Genomic DNA, 18,811 nt, shown 5'->3' on the forward strand with positions numbered 1-18,811 from the left:
AAGGCTTTATTTCATTTGAAGATTTGACTTTCTTTATCTGAGGCGAAGACGATTACACCGTCTTAGCCAAAGATTTTATTTTGTCTAAAGCGAAGACCCTTACACCATCTGAGCTGAGGACTTCATTTTGTTTGAAGATTTGACTTTACTTTATCTGAAGCGAAGGCCATCACACCGTCTAAGCCAAAGATTTTACTTTGTCTGAAACAGAAACCATTACACCATCTAAGTTAAAGACTATATTTTGCAAAGACGAAGACAACCATCTAAGCTGAAGGCTTTACTTTGTCCGAGGCTAAGACCATTTCACCGTCTAAGCGAAGACCATATTTTATCCAAGACGAAGACCAACAAAGATCATTATAGAGTCTAACTTGCAGATTTTACTTTACCGCCAAAATGTTTGACCTTTTGGTGCAAAGGAACGAAAACTCATCCTCATTTCGAGATGCATGAATCAGAGATTATATGAAGCATGATTGTTTTTTCAAAAACTGACCACCAAGAACATATTTTCAATTTCAATCTTCAGAGGTAATTTTATGATCTCCTTTATATAGATATGTTTCTTCTTTCCTTTTTTTTGGCCGGTAGAAAAAGAAATCAATTCCAAAGATACCACTTTAGTAAAGATAACCTCATAGTCGAAGAATCTTTTTTTCTGCAACATAAATCAAGTCATGCAAGCCAACATTTTAAATACTTCCAGTTGAAAATTTGAAGACATATTAAAACCTTCCTTCAAATAATTCAAGATATAAATATTTAAAGATAGTGTAGAATATATCAAAGGCTTTTACTATACACTTGGAGATATACTGAAGCTTCCAACTAAAGAAGCATGTCCTAACTTTTACCTAGGCCGCCTCTTTCGAGGTTTTCAAGCTAGCGGATTTCTTTTTTGACCGTGCACAGTTTATACTCTTGCGGGCCAGGAGTAACATGCAGTTTATGCTCATGCATTAAGGAGCATATTTGTTTTCTTCAAGGATAGTATCTATTCATGAATTTCCCATTGATGGGGCCAATCCACAAACCTTCTGAGTCAACTATCTTATAAGCGCCACTTGAGTATACCTCTTGTACAATATATGGTCCATCCCACTTAGCAGAGAATTTGCCCCCGGATCGACGAGAGGTAATAATAGGCCTTTTGACCAACAGAACTTGGTCACCCACTTGGAAAGATCTAAGGTACACCCTTTTGTTAAAAGATTGAGACAGGCGAGCTTGATAACATTCAAGGCTTTGTTGAGTTTCTAGCCTCTTTTCATCAAGAGCTTCTAGTTCTTCAAGGCGTAACTGAGCATTTTCTTCATCAGTGAGTCCTTCTTGAATGGCAAGCCACAACGATGGGATTTGACGCTCAAGTGGAAGAACTGCTTTAACTCCATAAATAAGTGAATAAGGAGTCGCTTGCGTTGGTGTGCGGTATGTGCTACTATATACCCAAAGAGCTTCTTCCATTCTCTCATGTCAATCTCTCTTAGATTTATAGACAACCTTTTTCAACAAGTTACAGAGCGTCTTGTTAAATGCATCAGCAAGTCCATTGGCAACAACATAATACTGGAGGAATTCCGTTGCTTGAAGCAAAAAAGATCACATATTTTACTCATCATTTTTTTATCAAATGGCTTACCATTGTCCGTCAATATATATTGAGGAATACCAAAGCGATAGATAATATTGACTCGGATGAAGTTAGCCACATTTTCCTTCTTTACTTCCTTAAGAGAAACAACTTCAGCCCACTTCAAGAAGTAATCAGTTGCAGCCAAAATGTATAAATGTCCACTAGAAGACTTTGGCAATGGGCCAACAACATCTAATACCCAATCATCACATGGCCAAGAGGCAATAGTTGGGTGCAATACTTTAGGTGGTTGATGTATGAAGTTAGCATGAAATTGGCAAGATTTACATCTTCGAGCGTAATCTAAACAATCTTTCACCATAGTTGGCCAGTAATATCCCATTCTTTTTATGTGAAAATGAAGTTTTGGCCCAGATTGATGCGCACCACATACTCCAGAGTGTGCTTCTTGCAGGGCTTGAAGGGATTCATCAGCCCCAAAAAATGTAGGAGCACTCCATCAAATGATCGTCTGTAGAGTGTATTCTTATAATAAATAAAACGAAGGGCTCTCCTTCGGATTTCTGTCTTCCTTCGGGGATTTTTCGGCAATATCTCATAACAAAGATAATCGATTAATGGTTGTCGCCAATCTTCAATTTCAACCTCAAGAATGGAAGCAAGATGCTCAACTTTGCTTTCTTCTTCCTCATAGTCATTTGGTGGAGGAACTACCCATCTTTGGCAAACAACGACTTGTGTCTAATCAGGCAAAGATAATGTAGAAGGTAAGGCTGCTAATTAATCAGCTCTCTTATTTTCCTTTCTCGGCACGTGTTGAATAGTTACCTCTCCAAGCCAACTTACCAATCTTTGAGCATATTTGTGATATGGCACCAACTCTGGCTTCTTGACCTCATAGCTACCCATAATCTGATTGATCACTAACTTGGAGTCTCCAAAATCTTGTAGTTGTAATTGTTTGATATCCACAACCATTTCAAGCCCAAGTATGAGCGCTTGATATTCAACAACATTATTGGAGCACCGTTGTGTCAGAGTGAAAGAATGTGGAAAAACTTCTCCTTGAGAAGTGATAAACATTATTCCAGCGCCAGCTCCTTCACGATGTGCAGCGCCATCAAAATACATCTTCCAATGAGGTTGAATTTCTATGTCCATTGCATCTTCATCAGGTAATTCATCAGACAACTCTCAATCATCTAGAATCGGATGGTCAGCTAGGAAGTCTGCTAATGCTTGTCCTTTTACCGCCTTTTGAGGAACATACACAATTTTAAATTGTTGAAATTGGAGGTACCACCTCGCTAATCAATCACTTAGGATAGGTTTAGACATGACAAACTTGATAGGATTCACTCTTGAGACGAGTCGCACAACGTGAGCTTGGAAGTAATGCTTCAGTTTCTGAATAGAGAAGACAAATGCCAAACATAACTTCTCAATAGGTGAATACTTGAGCTCATTTGGCATCATCATCCTACTCAAGTAATAAAGTGCATTTTCTTTGCCTTCATTGTTTCCTTGAGACAGAAGCGCTCCTACTGACCTTTCCTGTGCTGAAATGTATAATATTAATGGCTTTCCAGGTATGGGGCTGCCAGTACTAGAGGCGTCATCAAATAGGATTTAATTCTTTAAAAAGCATTCCTACAAGCTTGGTCCCATTCAAAAGGAACTCACTTCTTCATGAGGCGACTGAACGGTTGGCATCTTCCAGCAAGATTCTAAATAAATCTTCTAAGATATGCCAACTTACCTTGTAAGCCTTTTAATTCATGAATATCCTTAGGCTCGAGCATTTTCAAGATAGCATCCACCTTAGTTTGATCAATTTCTATACCTCGATGTCGAACAATAAAATCGAGGAACTTTCCAGAAGTAACTCCAAAGGTGCACTTTAACGGATTCATTCTGAGTTGGTATCTCCGAAGCCATTCAAATACCATTCTCAAATCTTGCAAGTGATCATCTTTCTTCCTTGACTTTACCACCAGGTCGTCAACATAACACTCCACATTTTTATGAAGCATGTCATCAAAAATATTTTGCATGGCACGTTGATATGTAGCACCAGCATTCTTCAAACCAAAAGGCATTACCTTGTAGCAGTATATACCTTTAGGGGTGCGAAAGGCAGTAAGTTCTTCATCCTTCGGTGCCATGCAAATTTGATTATATCCAGACGAACCATTCATGAATGACATCGCCTCGTATCCAGTTGTGGTATCAATCATGAGCTCAGTGATAGGAAGAGGAAATTCATCCTTAGGACAAGCATTATTTAGGTCCCTAAAGTCAACACAAACTCGGATTTGACCATTCTTCTTTCTTACAGGGACGATGCTTGAAATCCATGTAGCATATTTAACTTCACAAACAAAACCAGCCTCAATAAGCTTGTTAACTTCAGTTTCAATCAAGGGAACCAGTTCAGGTCTGAAGCGACGTCGTGCTTGCTTCACATGACGAGCACCCCGTTTGACAGTAAGATAATGAACAACCACCTTGGGGTCTAAACCTGGCATTTCTTTGTAGCTCTAAGCAAATACGTCTTTGAAATATTTAAGTAGCTCAATATATTTGCTCTCTTCATCACCAGTTAGAGAGGCACTTACATATATGGTCTTTGGATCTTCAGCAGCTCCGAGATTGACTTCTTTTAGTGCATCAATCGTTATCTTCACCCCTTCTTCAAGCTCAGGTGGTGCATCTTTAGCGTCTTCATCCTCTTGAGGATCACCATCATTGAAAGATATGTGATAACATATATGAATATCAAGGCACTTTTCCTAGACTTCCGTATAAAATGAAGCATTTTGTTCGTCATGAATGGTGATATGATATGATGACTCCACACTTTATTCATCTTCCTCCGTTCTTTAGTGTGGACTATAGTATGCATCTTTGCTTTGAAGACCTCTCCGCACGAAACTACAAGTTTGGTCTCTCGCCTCATTCTAGAAGGAGTCGGACTTGGGTAGTCTGTGGTCAAAATATCCCTTTTAGCGAAGATAGGTGCTCTAATCCTTCTATTACCTCCATGAAGCTTGTTTTCTTTCTTCAATGGTCCCAACCTATCAAATACTGAGGTCCTTGTTTTTGTAAGTCGATCAAACATAAAGGCTTCTCGTTAAGCGTCGTATACACTTCTTTAGCAATAATATAGTTACAACTTGCCCTTTTAATGGAGATGCGGATTGGCGGGGGTTATTTGTAATCCAAACCTTCACGTGATTGTTTCAGGGGGTACCCTTTCTCCATCATCATCTTTTGAGTAGGGTTTGAAGCTTCAGGTAGGAGCTTTCCCAACTTGGATGGTTCATTTGGATCATATACAGCTTTCGCTAACAACTCGTAGGCATTTGGGTCAAAGCCATCATTTGTGCGCTTTGCAGGAACTGTTAGATTTAGAAGCGAATTGGGGTTTGATGATTTGACAAACCCTTTAATAAACTTTGTGAACGAATTAATTGCATCAATTCGCTTGACAGGAAGGGTCAAGCCTCCTAACACATTACCTTGTAGTTCAGAAGATGGATATTCAACCTTCGTTGCCTTTGGGACATAGCAAAGAATGTGAGTCACTTTCTTACTTGAAGATGCCTTATTTATCTTGTTTCTATCATAAAGCACTTGATCTTTTTCAACTGTAACCTTTGCCTTGCCAGTTGCAACATCAAACTTCTTTGCAACACTTTTGGTTGGCGTCACGTCATCAACCTTAACCTCCTTCAAGACATAATTCTTTAAGTAGAATTTTGCATCAGCAAATTATGATTCAGCCTCGGTAAAGGGCTTATCATCAGCAACTATCTTCTTTTCGACCCCATCTTCACAGTACTTCAAGGACTGATGGTAGGTGGATGAAACCACTTTGTTCTCGTGTATCCATGTCCTTCATAACAAGATATTATATGAGGTCTTTGCATCGATCACGTACATCGATGCACTCGAATACAAATCTCCCATATTTATTTCCAATTTGATCGCCTCTATAGCTCTTTGACCCCCTTGATTGAACCCTTGAATCATCAAATGACTTTCACATAGTTCATCCATCGGTATGCCAAGCTCTTTGACAGTACGAATTGGGAGAATATTGATGCCAGATCCATCATCGATCAAGATTCTACTTATTTTTTGTTCTCGCATAAAGCCAACCATAAATTGGGGACGATTATGGTGTGTTTCACCAAGCAAAAGATCATCATTAGTAAATGTGATTTTTGCATCACAAATGTCCACTTCTTCAGAATTCTCAGTGAGTTTTTCAAGCAAGGGAGGTAGCATCAATGATGGATCCTCCTTCTTTGTCTTTTCTTCATCTATCTTACAACATGAGGCCTTGATATCTTCATATGAAGCTCGCATGCATAACCAGCTTGGCAGGAATTCATCCAATGTTACTGGACGGCGTAGCCTTTGATAGTGATTCTCCACCATTTTTATTTTCTTCCAATTCTTCTTTATCATTTTCTTCTTGGGTCTCTTCACCGTTTTCCCCCTAGTCAATTGCTTACTTGACTCCCTTTATGTACTTGTCTTGTAGCATCTCCACCGAGCCACAAGAATCCAACCTTCATCATCAGTTTAACCATCTTGTGATTCACTTTCCTCTTGAGATCTTTCCTCCACTATTAGTTTATTCAGTATAGGGAGAAACAATGATTTGCTTACATCGATAGGTTCAAAGTCACCAAATTTAATCATATTTGGTGATGATGCAGTTTGGATGCCATCACATTCATGTACTTCGACAAAATTGCAAAGGACGATGGGATCAAGTGAACCAAAAGTGACAGAGACTTGATTCAAACTTTCCTTCTCATCCTCGAGCAAGATTTTTCCTTCAGCGGCCAAATCCATGACTTTCTCCTTGAAGATAAAGCATTTTTCAATAGGGTGGCCAATCAACCGATGGTACTTGCAATAATTTGGATCATTATTCCTTCCAGCTTCGTTTGGCCGCTTCATCTCAGGTAACTCAATGAGTTTCAACTCAAGGAGTTCTTCAAAAATTGTTAGGACATCGGAGTCCAAGAATAGATATTCTTTTGCTTGCATTTACTTCAGAGTTAACTTTCGGCCAACTTGATCCTATAAGGACGTTGTCTTCACACTTTGCTTCTTACTCAATTTTGTAGTGACCTTTAATGGCGAGGCATTAACATTCATTGATTCCTTGCTCTCAGACTTTGACACAAACTTTCCTCCTTTCTTTATTTCTTGTTTATCCTTGACTTTGCGAGGTTCATAAACAGGTGGCCCTTGATTTCCACTTGAAGACATGCTTAACTCCATATCATGAACACGTGTAGCCAATTATTCAAAAGACTTAGGCTTGATACACTGTATAATGTAGAGAAGTCCCCAATGCATTCCTTGGATACACATTTCTATTCCAGAAGCTTCACTAAGTCTGTCTTTGCAGTTGAGGCTTGCCTTCCTCCATCGATTTATGAAATCAACAACTGGTTCATACTTCCATTGATGCGTATTTGTGAGTTCAATCATACTTACAGTGCGCCTTGTGCTATAGAAGTGATTGAGAAATTCATGCTCAAGTTGCTCCCAGTTATTGATGAAACCAGCCTCGAGATCAGTATACCAATCAAAAATATTTTCTTTTAAGGAACGGACAAACTGCTTGACAAGATAATCTCCATATGTTCCGGGATTATTACAAGTTTCGGCGAAGTATGCAATGTGTTGCTTTGGATTTCCTTTACCATCAAATTGTTGAAATTTTGGGGGGCTGATAACTTGCAGGCATCTTCAAACTATCAATTCTCGTTGTGTATCGCTTTGCATATGCGAGAGAAGACTTGGCAGCAACGTCGTACTTATCTTTGATGGTTCCCATGATGAAATCTTTCAATTGGTCAATGGGAATAACCCCGTCAGATCAAATCTGAAGTTCTTTAGAAGTTGTTGTCTACCTTGCAGGTGAGTTTCCTTTATCTTGCATCATAGGGAGCTTTCCAAGAGCATGACTTGAATCTTCCTCCATAATGCTTTCAACTCTATTTGTCAGCTTGATAATTTGATTATCTTGATCTTGTATATACTTCGTTAACCCTTCAATTGCCTTTGTTAAATTTGTGAGTTATTCTTCAACAGTTGAAGTGTTAGTCACCATTACTTGGATAATCATCGTGGATGGTGGAGCAAAGCATGAATTTTCTCTTACACCATACTTTGAGTGGAACAACTCACATGGTATGCTTAGAGCAGATCCGATGATCAAGACATCATCATCATCATCCTGTGTGATGAGATTCTTAGATCTAGATGGGCTAAGTAGAGCCAATGTCTTCTCAACGATTTCAGCAATGTTCGCTCCTTCTTCCAATTCAGTTGGAAATGATCTTTCCCCCTTTGAGGATTGAAAATCAAAGATAGGAACTGATGCAGAAGACATTTGAAATGCTTGTTATCCCAGCAAGTTTGCCTTGCTCTTAGTGACACGTCCTACGCTTTCCATAGTAGCATCCAACAAGTTTTCCACATCATATGAAAACTTGGAATCTGTAGCCTTAGTAGTAGTGAGTTTGAAGTTAATCTTCTTAGGAGTCATTTCTGTGTTCTTAAAATTTGGTAATTTGAAGAGATGAGAGGTGGAGATGGTCCCACTGGGCATGCCACAAATTTGTAACAACAAATTTTTGCGTTGAGAAAAATAAATAATCAAGACTAGAAAATTACGTAACAAATGAAAGTGTTACAATCTTTATGGCATTCCTCTGATTCTTTAAGAATATAAACTATCTTGATGAGCTTGATTTTGATTCAAGGGCTTGTAAAGGTTGGTCTTAAATCTCTTTCTTGAACTTGAATTTGGATTTGATCACGAACAAGTAATTTGATCTTGAACGCCTTGGTATTTGATTTGGCTTCGTTCTTGATCTTGAACTTGAACTTGAACTTGTAGCTTGAGTGCTTGAACTTGTAGCTTGTAGAGAAATTTGTGGTGTTTGATCTACGAGCTCTCTGCTTGCTTCTTGTTATCACTTCTAGTGTCTTCTAACTTTATGAAGACCTCTATTTATAGTTGTAGAGAGTAATGTGGCTCTGCGATTTGATTGGTCTGTTTGAACAAACCAATACCATCTAGACATTTGGCACAACTCTATTGGTTGTTGATTTGACTTGGTATGCCACCCTTTCTTGACACATGGCATGATTTAATTGGCTCATTTATTTCGCATGGATTGCCACATCATTTGACACATGGCATGATTTTGTTGGCTTGTTCTTTTGACTTGGATTGCCACATCACTTGAGACGTGTCATGATTTCATTGGCATGTTTATTTGGCTTGGATTTCCATATCACTCGACACGTGGCATGAGCCTGACCTTTAAGATGGGCTACTAACCATTTGAACCTTGGGCTAGTAAAATTGGCTCATCTTTTGTAGCCCAATTAAATGGACTAGCCCAATATAATTGGATTTAAATGACTAACTCAATTGTATTAGCTGCAATATTTACTTGGACTATTGTCTTGAATTTAATATAGTCCAAATAATTTGTGGTTTAAAATCCAACAAGATTTGCATGTTTACACTTGCGTATACATTTTATACATATTTAAATTGAAATAAATATAATTTAAAACACATAGAAGTACTATATAAGGTAAAAATACGGGATCCTAGATCCTAGGTTATAAAAAATACACTATATATATATTTAGGGTGTATATGCTCAAATCATAAATAAACATCAAATAAACAACTTGATATATTGTAAAAATACATAAGATTGGCATCAAATACATTTTAGTACACCATAAAAATACATAAGATATTGGTCAGTTGTGCATCAATATAAAAAAATTCCCAACTCCATGAGACTTTCAAATGCCTTGTTTTAAAAAAGGAATAATAAAGAAACCTTCACATGATCCCTACAATTTTGAGAAAAAGAACGAAAAGGGAGGAATTTATTTTTGGGTTCATGATGGTAGAGAGATTAGTGGATAAATAATCTCTACAATTTTAAGATTTTGATTAAATATGGGAGATTTTTAAGCTCTAACATATTGTCCCTTAAATCATGGGTCAGTTTTAAAAAACAAAGAATCTGATGGTAACGTATTATTTTTAAAATATGCTATATATGTAGATGAATCTGCTCTTTTTGAAATAAATCAAAAATAGTAGTATTTATATTACATTTTCTTACTAATTGCTCTACAGAGTAAAAATCTCTTGATTCTATCGTTCTAGTGGACCTAATCAGCGCAAATCCTGATTAGTTGGATTAGTAGAATCCCAATACCGGATGCTTATAAGTTTAAAAAAAAAAATAATGTTTTACTGTTTGTGTTTCAAGTACTCACCTCTCCCTCAGTGATTACAGAGTACTGAGCTTGTTTTATATAGCTAGCCTGAGGGGCGGAGGTACTGTGCTCGATGCGGGTTCGACCGAACCCGGTAACTTTTGTTCAAATCATGTATTTGTCTTAAAAAATTTATTGAATATGTACAACTTATTAATTTAGAACTCAGTAACTTAAAAAGATTACAATTCCGAACCCATAAGGTTCAAATCCTGGCTCCGCCTCTGACTAGCCCGACAATAAAAGCAATTCTAAATATTCTTTATAACACCATACCAAGTTCTCCATTCTAGCTGTTTCTTTATCTGCTTTAGCAAATTTATTGTAGGGACTTTCTAATATAGAACATACCATAATTGTGTAATTGCAGGATTAACCTTGTCCTTGTACTAGGCTGAGTAGTACCAGGTTTAAATTAATCCATATAACAGTTTCATTGACATTATATTAGCCCCAGTTCCAAAATTGTCATCTTGTATTGGTCAACTTTGTCTATCTATACCTTAACAAATTAGGGGTGAAGGTAAGATGCAATCGACTTATAGTGTCCGGGTCAACTTGCGCACATCGACTAATTCTACGGACTACCTACTACCTCCCACCAGCACAAGTATTGAGTAACTCTATCCACGAAGGCTCGGACAAAAGTACTTCATCCATTTCACATTTGGTACTAAATGAAAATTGTACATCCTCTTCCAAATCCATGAGCAACTTTATGGGAAAGTAACTGTAGTTTTATCTGTTAGAAGTTAGAATGATAAAGGAAGGTTTTACTTCTGCAAATTTAGGATATAAACCAGAAAGCCTGCTGAATGATATAAACCAAAGTTCGAAGTGGCAGAATTAACTATAAACGATTTATCAACAAAGAGTTCCAAGTGGCAGCACTGACTATGGAAGTTCTTTTCATGTCCAAGGAGATTAAAACTTAAGCTACTATTCATTGTCAATATTCTGTTTTACAACATTTCAACTTGATCCTTTAAGGTAGACTAGAAGATGCCTCTATTTTGACACATCCTTGCACATCTTGTCTAGAAAAAAGAATCATCAGTTAAAGTGGTTTCTTCACTTGGACTGACATTTTCTTGAGCACAGCATTTGACCAAAAATTCAACTTTAAATTAGTTGTATATGCACCAGCCGCATGTTGAATACAACTAGTTATCGTCAACTAATAAAGTAAGACTTCAGCACTCTAGGAAGCCCAGAATATAGCACAACGCCAAATACCTTCAGAGGGAAAATTTATCGAATATCTAGGCAAGTAACATTATAATAAGCTCAAACCGAGCTCGCGAATGTGCTACATCAGGATAAGAATATAACACTATCTAGCTAAATAAACCACAGGCTCATGGTCTCAGACAAAGCATAACTACTAGTACCCCATCTATAATACTAGGAAGCAGCAAATGAATCCTCAAATGTCAAATACTAACAGCCTAATATAGGAAATACAAAATATAAGTAGGAATATAGGAAGATGCAACAGTGAAACTGATCCGCTCTGAGCTATGCCTTCTATTCAAAAGCTTCATCATCGTCATCTGGAAGTGGCTGCGCAGCGGCTTGCAAAAGCTCTTGTTCATGCCTGAATATGAAGAGGTGTATGGTTATAACTCATAAAAATAGCAAACAAAATTTCAAGCACTAGACGGCCTTTCCCAGCTCAGACAAGCAAGCAACAGGTTCAACTTGCATGGTCTAACCTAACAGGAACCTAATCCTTATTCTTACTAAAATATGCAAGGGTTAGTCAGGAACAAAATCATCTGTCCAACTATGATATACAAACTAAGATGCATGAATATCTGTAGATTGTCGTCTAACTCTGATATACATATTAAGATGAAATGAATATCTGTAGACCGTCATCTAAATCTAAAGTACATATTAAGATGCAATGAATATCTGTATTCTAATATGATATATTCTCCTCACTGACAATGTTCTCAATTGTATGGAATATGCATACAGAACCCTTAAATATCCTTAAATATTAGCAGAAACAAAAAATAATGAAACATCAAAGGGAAACAGAGATCTTACAGTTGCTGTGCAGCTAAATCAATTTGTACTTCAGGGGGAGCAAGTGCAGGTGATTCCACAAAGTGAAGATTAGCATCCCTATAAGTAGGACAAAAAGAAAATAAGATCTCTATACAATACCAGTATGCAGGCCTCGCATAAACAGGAGATAATATTATATTTAGCATTACCCAGCAAGCTTTCTGGCAAGGTACAGAAAAGGCTTCTCAAAGTTGTAGTTACTCTTTGCTGAGATCTCATAGTATTGCAAATTTTTCTTCCTGTGGAAGGTAACTTGCTTTGCCTTAACCTGCCTGTTCTTGACATCAACTTTGTTTCCACAAAGAACAATGGGGATGTTTTCACAAACCCTAAAAAGAAAGGAAAGCCAGTTCAGATTCAATCCTATATTCTCAATTATAAGTTATATGGAGCGTAATGCTGACAGCTACATAATACCTGCAGAGATCTCGATGCCACGTAGGAACATTCTTGTAGGTCAGACGGGCTGTAACATCAAACATGATAATTGCGCATTGCCCATGAATGCTGCACAATTAATGCAAAGAAATTTAAGCAGCCAAAACACAGTCACCAAAAGGTTCGAGCAAGATTACTAAAGAATCATTAGACGGTAAATCTAAGTGCTCAGACATTTAAAAAAAAAAAAAAGAGAGAGCAGCATAGTTGATGTTCAAATGTTAAATCAGAGATCAAAAGAGATGAGAGCAAGTAAATGAGCCCAATTTCTGTCAAGTAAATGAGCCCAATTTCTGTTAACTCAAACACCCTGAAATAGTAGTAGTATGTTGTAGAAGTAACACTAGAAGCATTTGCTGTAGATTCTCACATGTTTCTAACTATTCACCATCAAAACAACCAACAACCTAATAGCAATATTCTTTCCATCTAGAAACTTTAAACTTTACACACTCACTCTTAGCATTTGATAGTAAAAGCTTTAATAAGAAATACCATACTTCAAGCAGTAAAGACTAGGGAAAACTAAGGTTTTCAACTGTCTATAGTCACTTACTAGTAACCATCCCGAAGACCTCCAAACTTCTCTTGTCCAGCAGTATCCCAGCAATAAAAGCGAATTTTCCCACAATTTGTGAAGAAGTCTAATGGATGAACCTCCACACCAATAGTGGCTGTTTGAAAAAGACACACACAAATAACTCATGAGAAAACAACGAAACAAGAAAAAAGTAAGCCTTTTTTTGAGAAACAAGATAATGATCCAGATTATCAAAACCGCACTTTATGTCAGTAAAAGAAATCAAACACTTACGTTCATATTTCTTCTCAAATTCACCAGTAAGATGCCTCTTGACAAAAGTTGTTTTCCCTGGAAAAAGTATACCAATTACAGCAGGAACCACCACAGGATGCTCAAACAAAAGGAATCAAAAGCCACTAAACTCTGACAAACATCCACTTCAATTTACAAATATCCAATGAATAATACCAGGTGTTATTCATTGCACACAGATCAATAGGAGATTTTCGATGTAAACTTAGACATGATGATATCTTACTCTATGAAATAATTTTTATATTTAAACACTACTAAAGATTAAATTTTTCATAGTCAATATTGTTATTCTTTTGTTGAAAGACTCAAAGCAAAAAAGTAGAACTGTTTGACATCAAAATATTATCAGTGTCATTCTCTTAAAGACAAAAAGTACAACAATCGCGAAGCAAAGCAGAGGTGAATCCAGAATTCGAATTTTATGGGTTCAAGTTCAAATTTTATCATAGCCCATTTTGTTTGCTTGGTTCGAAATCTATCATTTGTTACGTATTTAGTGGATTTTTTAACATATACATAAGGTTTGAGCCAAAGCTATTGAGATAAAATAATAACATAACTTGTACACTCGCACATGATTTCATAAAAGTGCTCGGTCACAATTTTTGGTAATATTTAATGCTTTCATATGTTTAAGCAAAACAGCTCGACACCAATATATTGTTAGTTTCATTCTCTTCGAGACAAAGTACTAGAAACAAACGCAAATCTCAGCTAAACATAGAAACATACCAGTTCCTCCATCGCCCACGATTACAAGCTTGAAGCTTGGATAATCTACAGTTTGTTGGTTTGGTAGAGCCTGTATAACAATGAATTCACAAATATCAGCCCTAATCAAAGTTAAAACCAATTTTAAAAACAAGAACAGAAACAATTGAACAAAAAATCAAAAAAGCATATAAACACCTTAACGGTCAATTATACCACTACGATGGATTATCATTCCATACTGATATATAATTTGCAACTATATAAGATCTCTATACAAATTCTGCTATATTCAATCTCATTCCGTTCTAATGATAATAAAAGTAATCTGTGAAAATTTGGAATCAATTTCTAAAAGAAGAAAAAGGAGCAATTTACATATTAACTCCTCAATCTCAAACCAGTTGCCATCGATTATACATATCATCAATATGAAGATCAATTATATAAACTCTCTATACAAATTCCACTATATCTAACTTTCCAATAATAATAAATAATTTACGCAAATTTGGAACTCAGTATTTCTAAACAGAATAAAAAGGACCAACTGGAGCGAAAAAAAAAATCAATGAAGCATATAAAGACCTCAATCTCAAACCAGTTGCCATCGGTTATATATATCATGTATATGAAGATCGATTATATAAATTCTCTATACAAATTCCACAATACTCTAACTCATTCCATACCAATAATAATAAATAATTTAAGCAAATCTGGAACCAGTATTTCTAAACAGATTAAAAGGAATAATTGGACGAAAAAGCTCAACGAAGCATATAAACACCTCAAATCTCAAACCAGTTGCCGTAGATTACACATATCATCTGTGTATAAATTCTCTACACAAATTCCGCTAGATTTAAACTCATTCAATTCCAATAATATAAAATAATTTACGCAAATTTAGAACCAGTATTTCTAAACAGAATAAAAGGAACAATTGGCGAAAAAAATCAACGAACCATATAAACACCTAAATCTCAAACTAGTTGTGGTCGATTATCATTTCAATACTAATAAATAATTTGCAGCTATACTAAAAAATAAAAATTAACTCACCATATTGAAAGAGAAGAACAAAACGCAGTAAGTTTCTAGAGAGAAAGAGATCTAGGGTTTTGTGGGTAGATTTGTGAAGAAAAGTGAAATGCGTAAGTAGGGTTTATAAATTGAGCATATGGCTTTAACTTGACGCCACTTTCGGACTTTTTCGACTTAAATTTTCCGCAACCTTTTTTTTTTTGTGTGTGTGTTTATTATTATTCTAGAAGAAACCATATTTTTGAATTTCAAATTTGTATATCAGAACTATATATGAAGTACTAATGTAATTTTTTTTTACTTTTTTTTCTATTTCTCTATATTTGTCCAACTTTTGTAAGTTCTAAGCTAATATTTTGCACTTGGATCCACTAGGACTCTAATATTGCATTAGTGTCCTACTTTTTGTATTACAAATTACACAAGAGTTTAGTGCGAAAGATGATTATTTAGTCTGATTAATTTGGAATTTCAATGAATTTTAGTACTGAAGATTATTTAGTCTCATTAATTCGGAATTTCAATAAGTTCTAGTAATAAACTAGTTGAATGATGATGTTAAATTTTAATTTGACATTTGCCAAAATAATTAGTCATAATCCATAAAATATATAAAAAATAAACCTCACACGATGATATCTAAGCTTCAGATTGTAACCCACGTAAAAATTTCTAAGTGTTTTAAGACCATTAAGAAGATTGGCGGATGTTAAATATATCAATTCGGGTATGAACAAGATTGGTAATTTGAATGATATCAATTGATCTTGATAATATATGTATCAGGTGCATTAAAAATGGTTTAGGGGTCTAAGAAGAGCCCTGAGGCTAAGTCAAGTTGAAAATTATATGATTGGATAAAATTTCAAGTGAGTTTGCACAAGATCTAACTTCAAACGAGCATAACTCTCAGGATATGAAGAGTTATATGGTGTATAACCTATCACATTAAATCCCTTTGAGTCTAGTTTCTAACGCATCAAACCGTTCCTCATTTGGAGATTTTTACAAGAAGTTATGACCATTTTACTAAAGAGTGGAAGAACAGCTACGCGAGTCTTACGTAGCTTACGTAGATTTGCGTAGGCAAAATCAGTATGGAAGTGAGGGGAGGGTTAAGCTGCGTAGCCAATAGGGGTGGGCATAATACCGACCGAACCGAAAAAATTGGTTGAACCGAATATTTCGATTTATTCGATTTCGGTTTTTCGGTTTATTCGGTCAGTTTGCGGTTTATAGTTTTAAAAAGTTCGGTGTTCGATTTTAACGGTTCGGTTTTCGGTTAAACCGAAAAAACTAATTTTTTTACCAATTTTTTACTCTTAGTCCCTTACCATGTTACTCTTTCTTAATCTTAAAGCCCAAAACTAATTCTCAACCTAAAGAAGCCCAATCCATCGGATATTCTAACACAAACACAACTTTTAGTTTCCGTTTATGTATTAATATATTCAGAAAAGAATAATTTTGAGCCAGCATACTTAGACTTAATTATTGTTTACTCGGATTTCTTTTCACCAAATTGAATGAGTGTCTACTGATTTGAAAGTTTAAATTATTTGGTGAGGAAAATTATTTATTAGCTTAGTTTATATTATCATGTCCAAGATATTAGAGTTGTCGTGAGATATTAGCTTAACACTTATGATTATCCTATCCAAAAGACGACATAATTAGCTAGGTGGTTGCAAAAAATGTTGTTTAGCATTTTTGTCTCACAGTTGAGTTTTAAGTCGAGAAATAGGGTTGAATAGTGCACAACTTACTGAATTCTAAAATCAGTTTTAGTTAGCTAATAGCTTGATTCTTGGTGATGTCTAAACTTCTCTATTTTTGTTCTACCTCTACATAGTAAGTAGATATTTTGTGTTAATATTTTTTGAAGTTCCCGTCACATTATGTATCAGTAGCCAGAGTAACTCAGTAGGATATTTTTGTCTTTTTCTGTGAGCAAGTAATCTATTTTCGTTGTTTCGTACTATTTTTGCCATGGCTTGAAATCGAAAAACCGAACCGACTAAACCGAACCGAACATAAATAAACCGAACCGAACCGAAGTTATTATGGTTCAGTTTTGGTTATTAAAATCACAAACCGAAAACTGAATAAACCGAACCAAAATTTTACAAAACCGAACCGAACCGATCGATGCCCACCCCTAATAGCCAATATGCGTAGGCTACGCAGCCAGCCTACGCAGTTCATTTTTTTATAAAACATGGGAGGTTCGGGGAGAGAGAAAAACATAACAATTTTGGCTAAGTTTTGGGTTCTAGAGAGAAGGTGGAGCATCCTCAACCCAAATACACATCAAAGGTAAGTTTTATGATATTTTTATAATGGATTAATACTAATTAATGGTAGTATTAATATCTACATGGATTGAAATTCATAGGGATTTCTCTAATCTTCAAGAATCATTCAAAAGGGTTCAAGTTAGGGTTTGAGCTACAAGAGGTAAATTTTCCACCCTACACTTAAATACAACTATGGATTAAGTATTTGGGATGTATTGTGAAGTAGAAAGTACTAATTGGTTGAAGAATTATGCTAATCCTTGAAATGGGTATTGTGAGTTAGGGTTCTTGAATGGAGAAGAAGATGAATAGTGAATTTTTGAATCTTGTTAGGATGGTTGGTGATTCTAGTGCTTCAATAGCTTAATAATGATTAACTATTGAATCATATAACCTGGGTTGGGGCTTAAAGACTAAGGATGAAATCTATTAAGGATAAAAGGGATATGCATAGGTAAATTGGGCTTGTTGAGGTCTTTAATTGAAGATTTGAGGGTCGAGTTGATGTCGAATTTTGGTAAAACTGGTATGGTTGGACTCGAAATTGAATGAGTTATCGGATTTCGTAACTTTCGCTGGATTCCGAGACGTGGGCCCCACGAACGAATTTTTAATTAATTTCGGGATTTTTATTGAAAATGTAGTATTTCCTTATAGAATTGATTCCTATAAATTTTAGTGATTGTATCGAATTATTTTTGGTTAGATTCGAGCCGATCAAAGTTGGATAATCGAGGAAAAGACCTACTAGTGGATTAAATTAGAGCAAGACGAGGTAAGTTTCTTGTCTAATCTTATGAGGGAGAAATTACCCCATAGGTGATTAAAATTAAATAATTATAGCTAATTGTGGGGGCTATGTATGCACGAGGTGACGAGAGTCCGTGCGTAGCTACTACTAATGCTAAAGTTTGGGTAGTTTAGGACTCAAAGCATGAATTACTTGTGTAAATTATATTCCTTGTTTAATTAATATTATATATATAAAATTCATATGCTTAAATTTCCTGTTTAAATTAATTAATTGTTAAGAGAAATTGTTCTTCCTTCTGAAATTATCTTATAATAAATATACTCTCATTCCGGAGGTATATAAGAAAATATCCTTTTTTGTGGAGCGGGCCGAACGCCTCGGCAGAATAGATGCATCTATGGATCGTGTCGCACGTCCCTCGATAGTGTACGCGAAACTCTGCGGGTCGTACAACCTCGACAGAAATCGTACTTAATAATAATAATAATTACACTATACTTGGACAGTTTATTGCAGCTTGTAAAGTTATTTGATAAATTAAAAATTTTTTGAAATTGAATTGCAGCTTGTAAAGCTATTTGATAAATTAGAAATTTATTGAAATTGAATTGCAGCCTGTAAAGCTATTTGATAAATTAAAAATTTATTGAAATTGAATTGCAGCTTATAAATCTATTTGATAAAATAAAAATTTATTGAAATTG

At 35.7% G+C, this 18,811-nt stretch overlaps 3 protein-coding genes across 3 annotated transcripts; all 3 read right to left on the bottom strand.

Moving 5' to 3' along the window:
- Positions 1-984: 984 nt before the first annotated feature.
- On the bottom strand, positions 985-1,467 carry LOC142175371 (uncharacterized). Its single transcript, XM_075241953.1, has one exon. It carries the CDS (start codon positions 1,465-1,467, stop codon positions 985-987), a length of 483 nt encoding a protein of 160 aa, XP_075098054.1.
- Positions 1,468-1,984: 517 nt separating this feature from the next.
- Positions 1,985-2,758, bottom strand: LOC142175372 (uncharacterized). Its single transcript, XM_075241954.1, has 2 exons — positions 2,444-2,758; positions 1,985-2,338 (listed from the first exon to the last, which is right to left on the bottom strand). Exons 1-2 carry the CDS (start codon positions 2,756-2,758, stop codon positions 1,985-1,987), a joined length of 669 nt encoding a protein of 222 aa, XP_075098055.1.
- An 8,438-nt stretch (positions 2,759-11,196) lies between these two features.
- On the bottom strand, positions 11,197-15,113 carry LOC107779563 (GTP-binding nuclear protein Ran-B1). Its single transcript, NM_001325283.1, is given in 8 exon segments — positions 11,197-11,543; positions 12,002-12,079; positions 12,172-12,351; positions 12,440-12,529; positions 13,017-13,134; positions 13,275-13,331; positions 14,031-14,100; positions 15,075-15,113. Coding segments are annotated over 8 exon segments (666 nt in total). The 5' UTR covers positions 15,078-15,113; the 3' UTR covers positions 11,197-11,473.
- Between the last annotated feature and the right edge of the window lie 3,698 nt (positions 15,114-18,811).

The sequence above is a fragment of the Nicotiana tabacum genome, chromosome 21, assembly GCF_000715075.1.
Source record: "Nicotiana tabacum cultivar K326 chromosome 21, ASM71507v2, whole genome shotgun sequence".
Lineage (NCBI taxonomy): Eukaryota > Viridiplantae > Streptophyta > Magnoliopsida > Solanales > Solanaceae > Nicotiana > Nicotiana tabacum.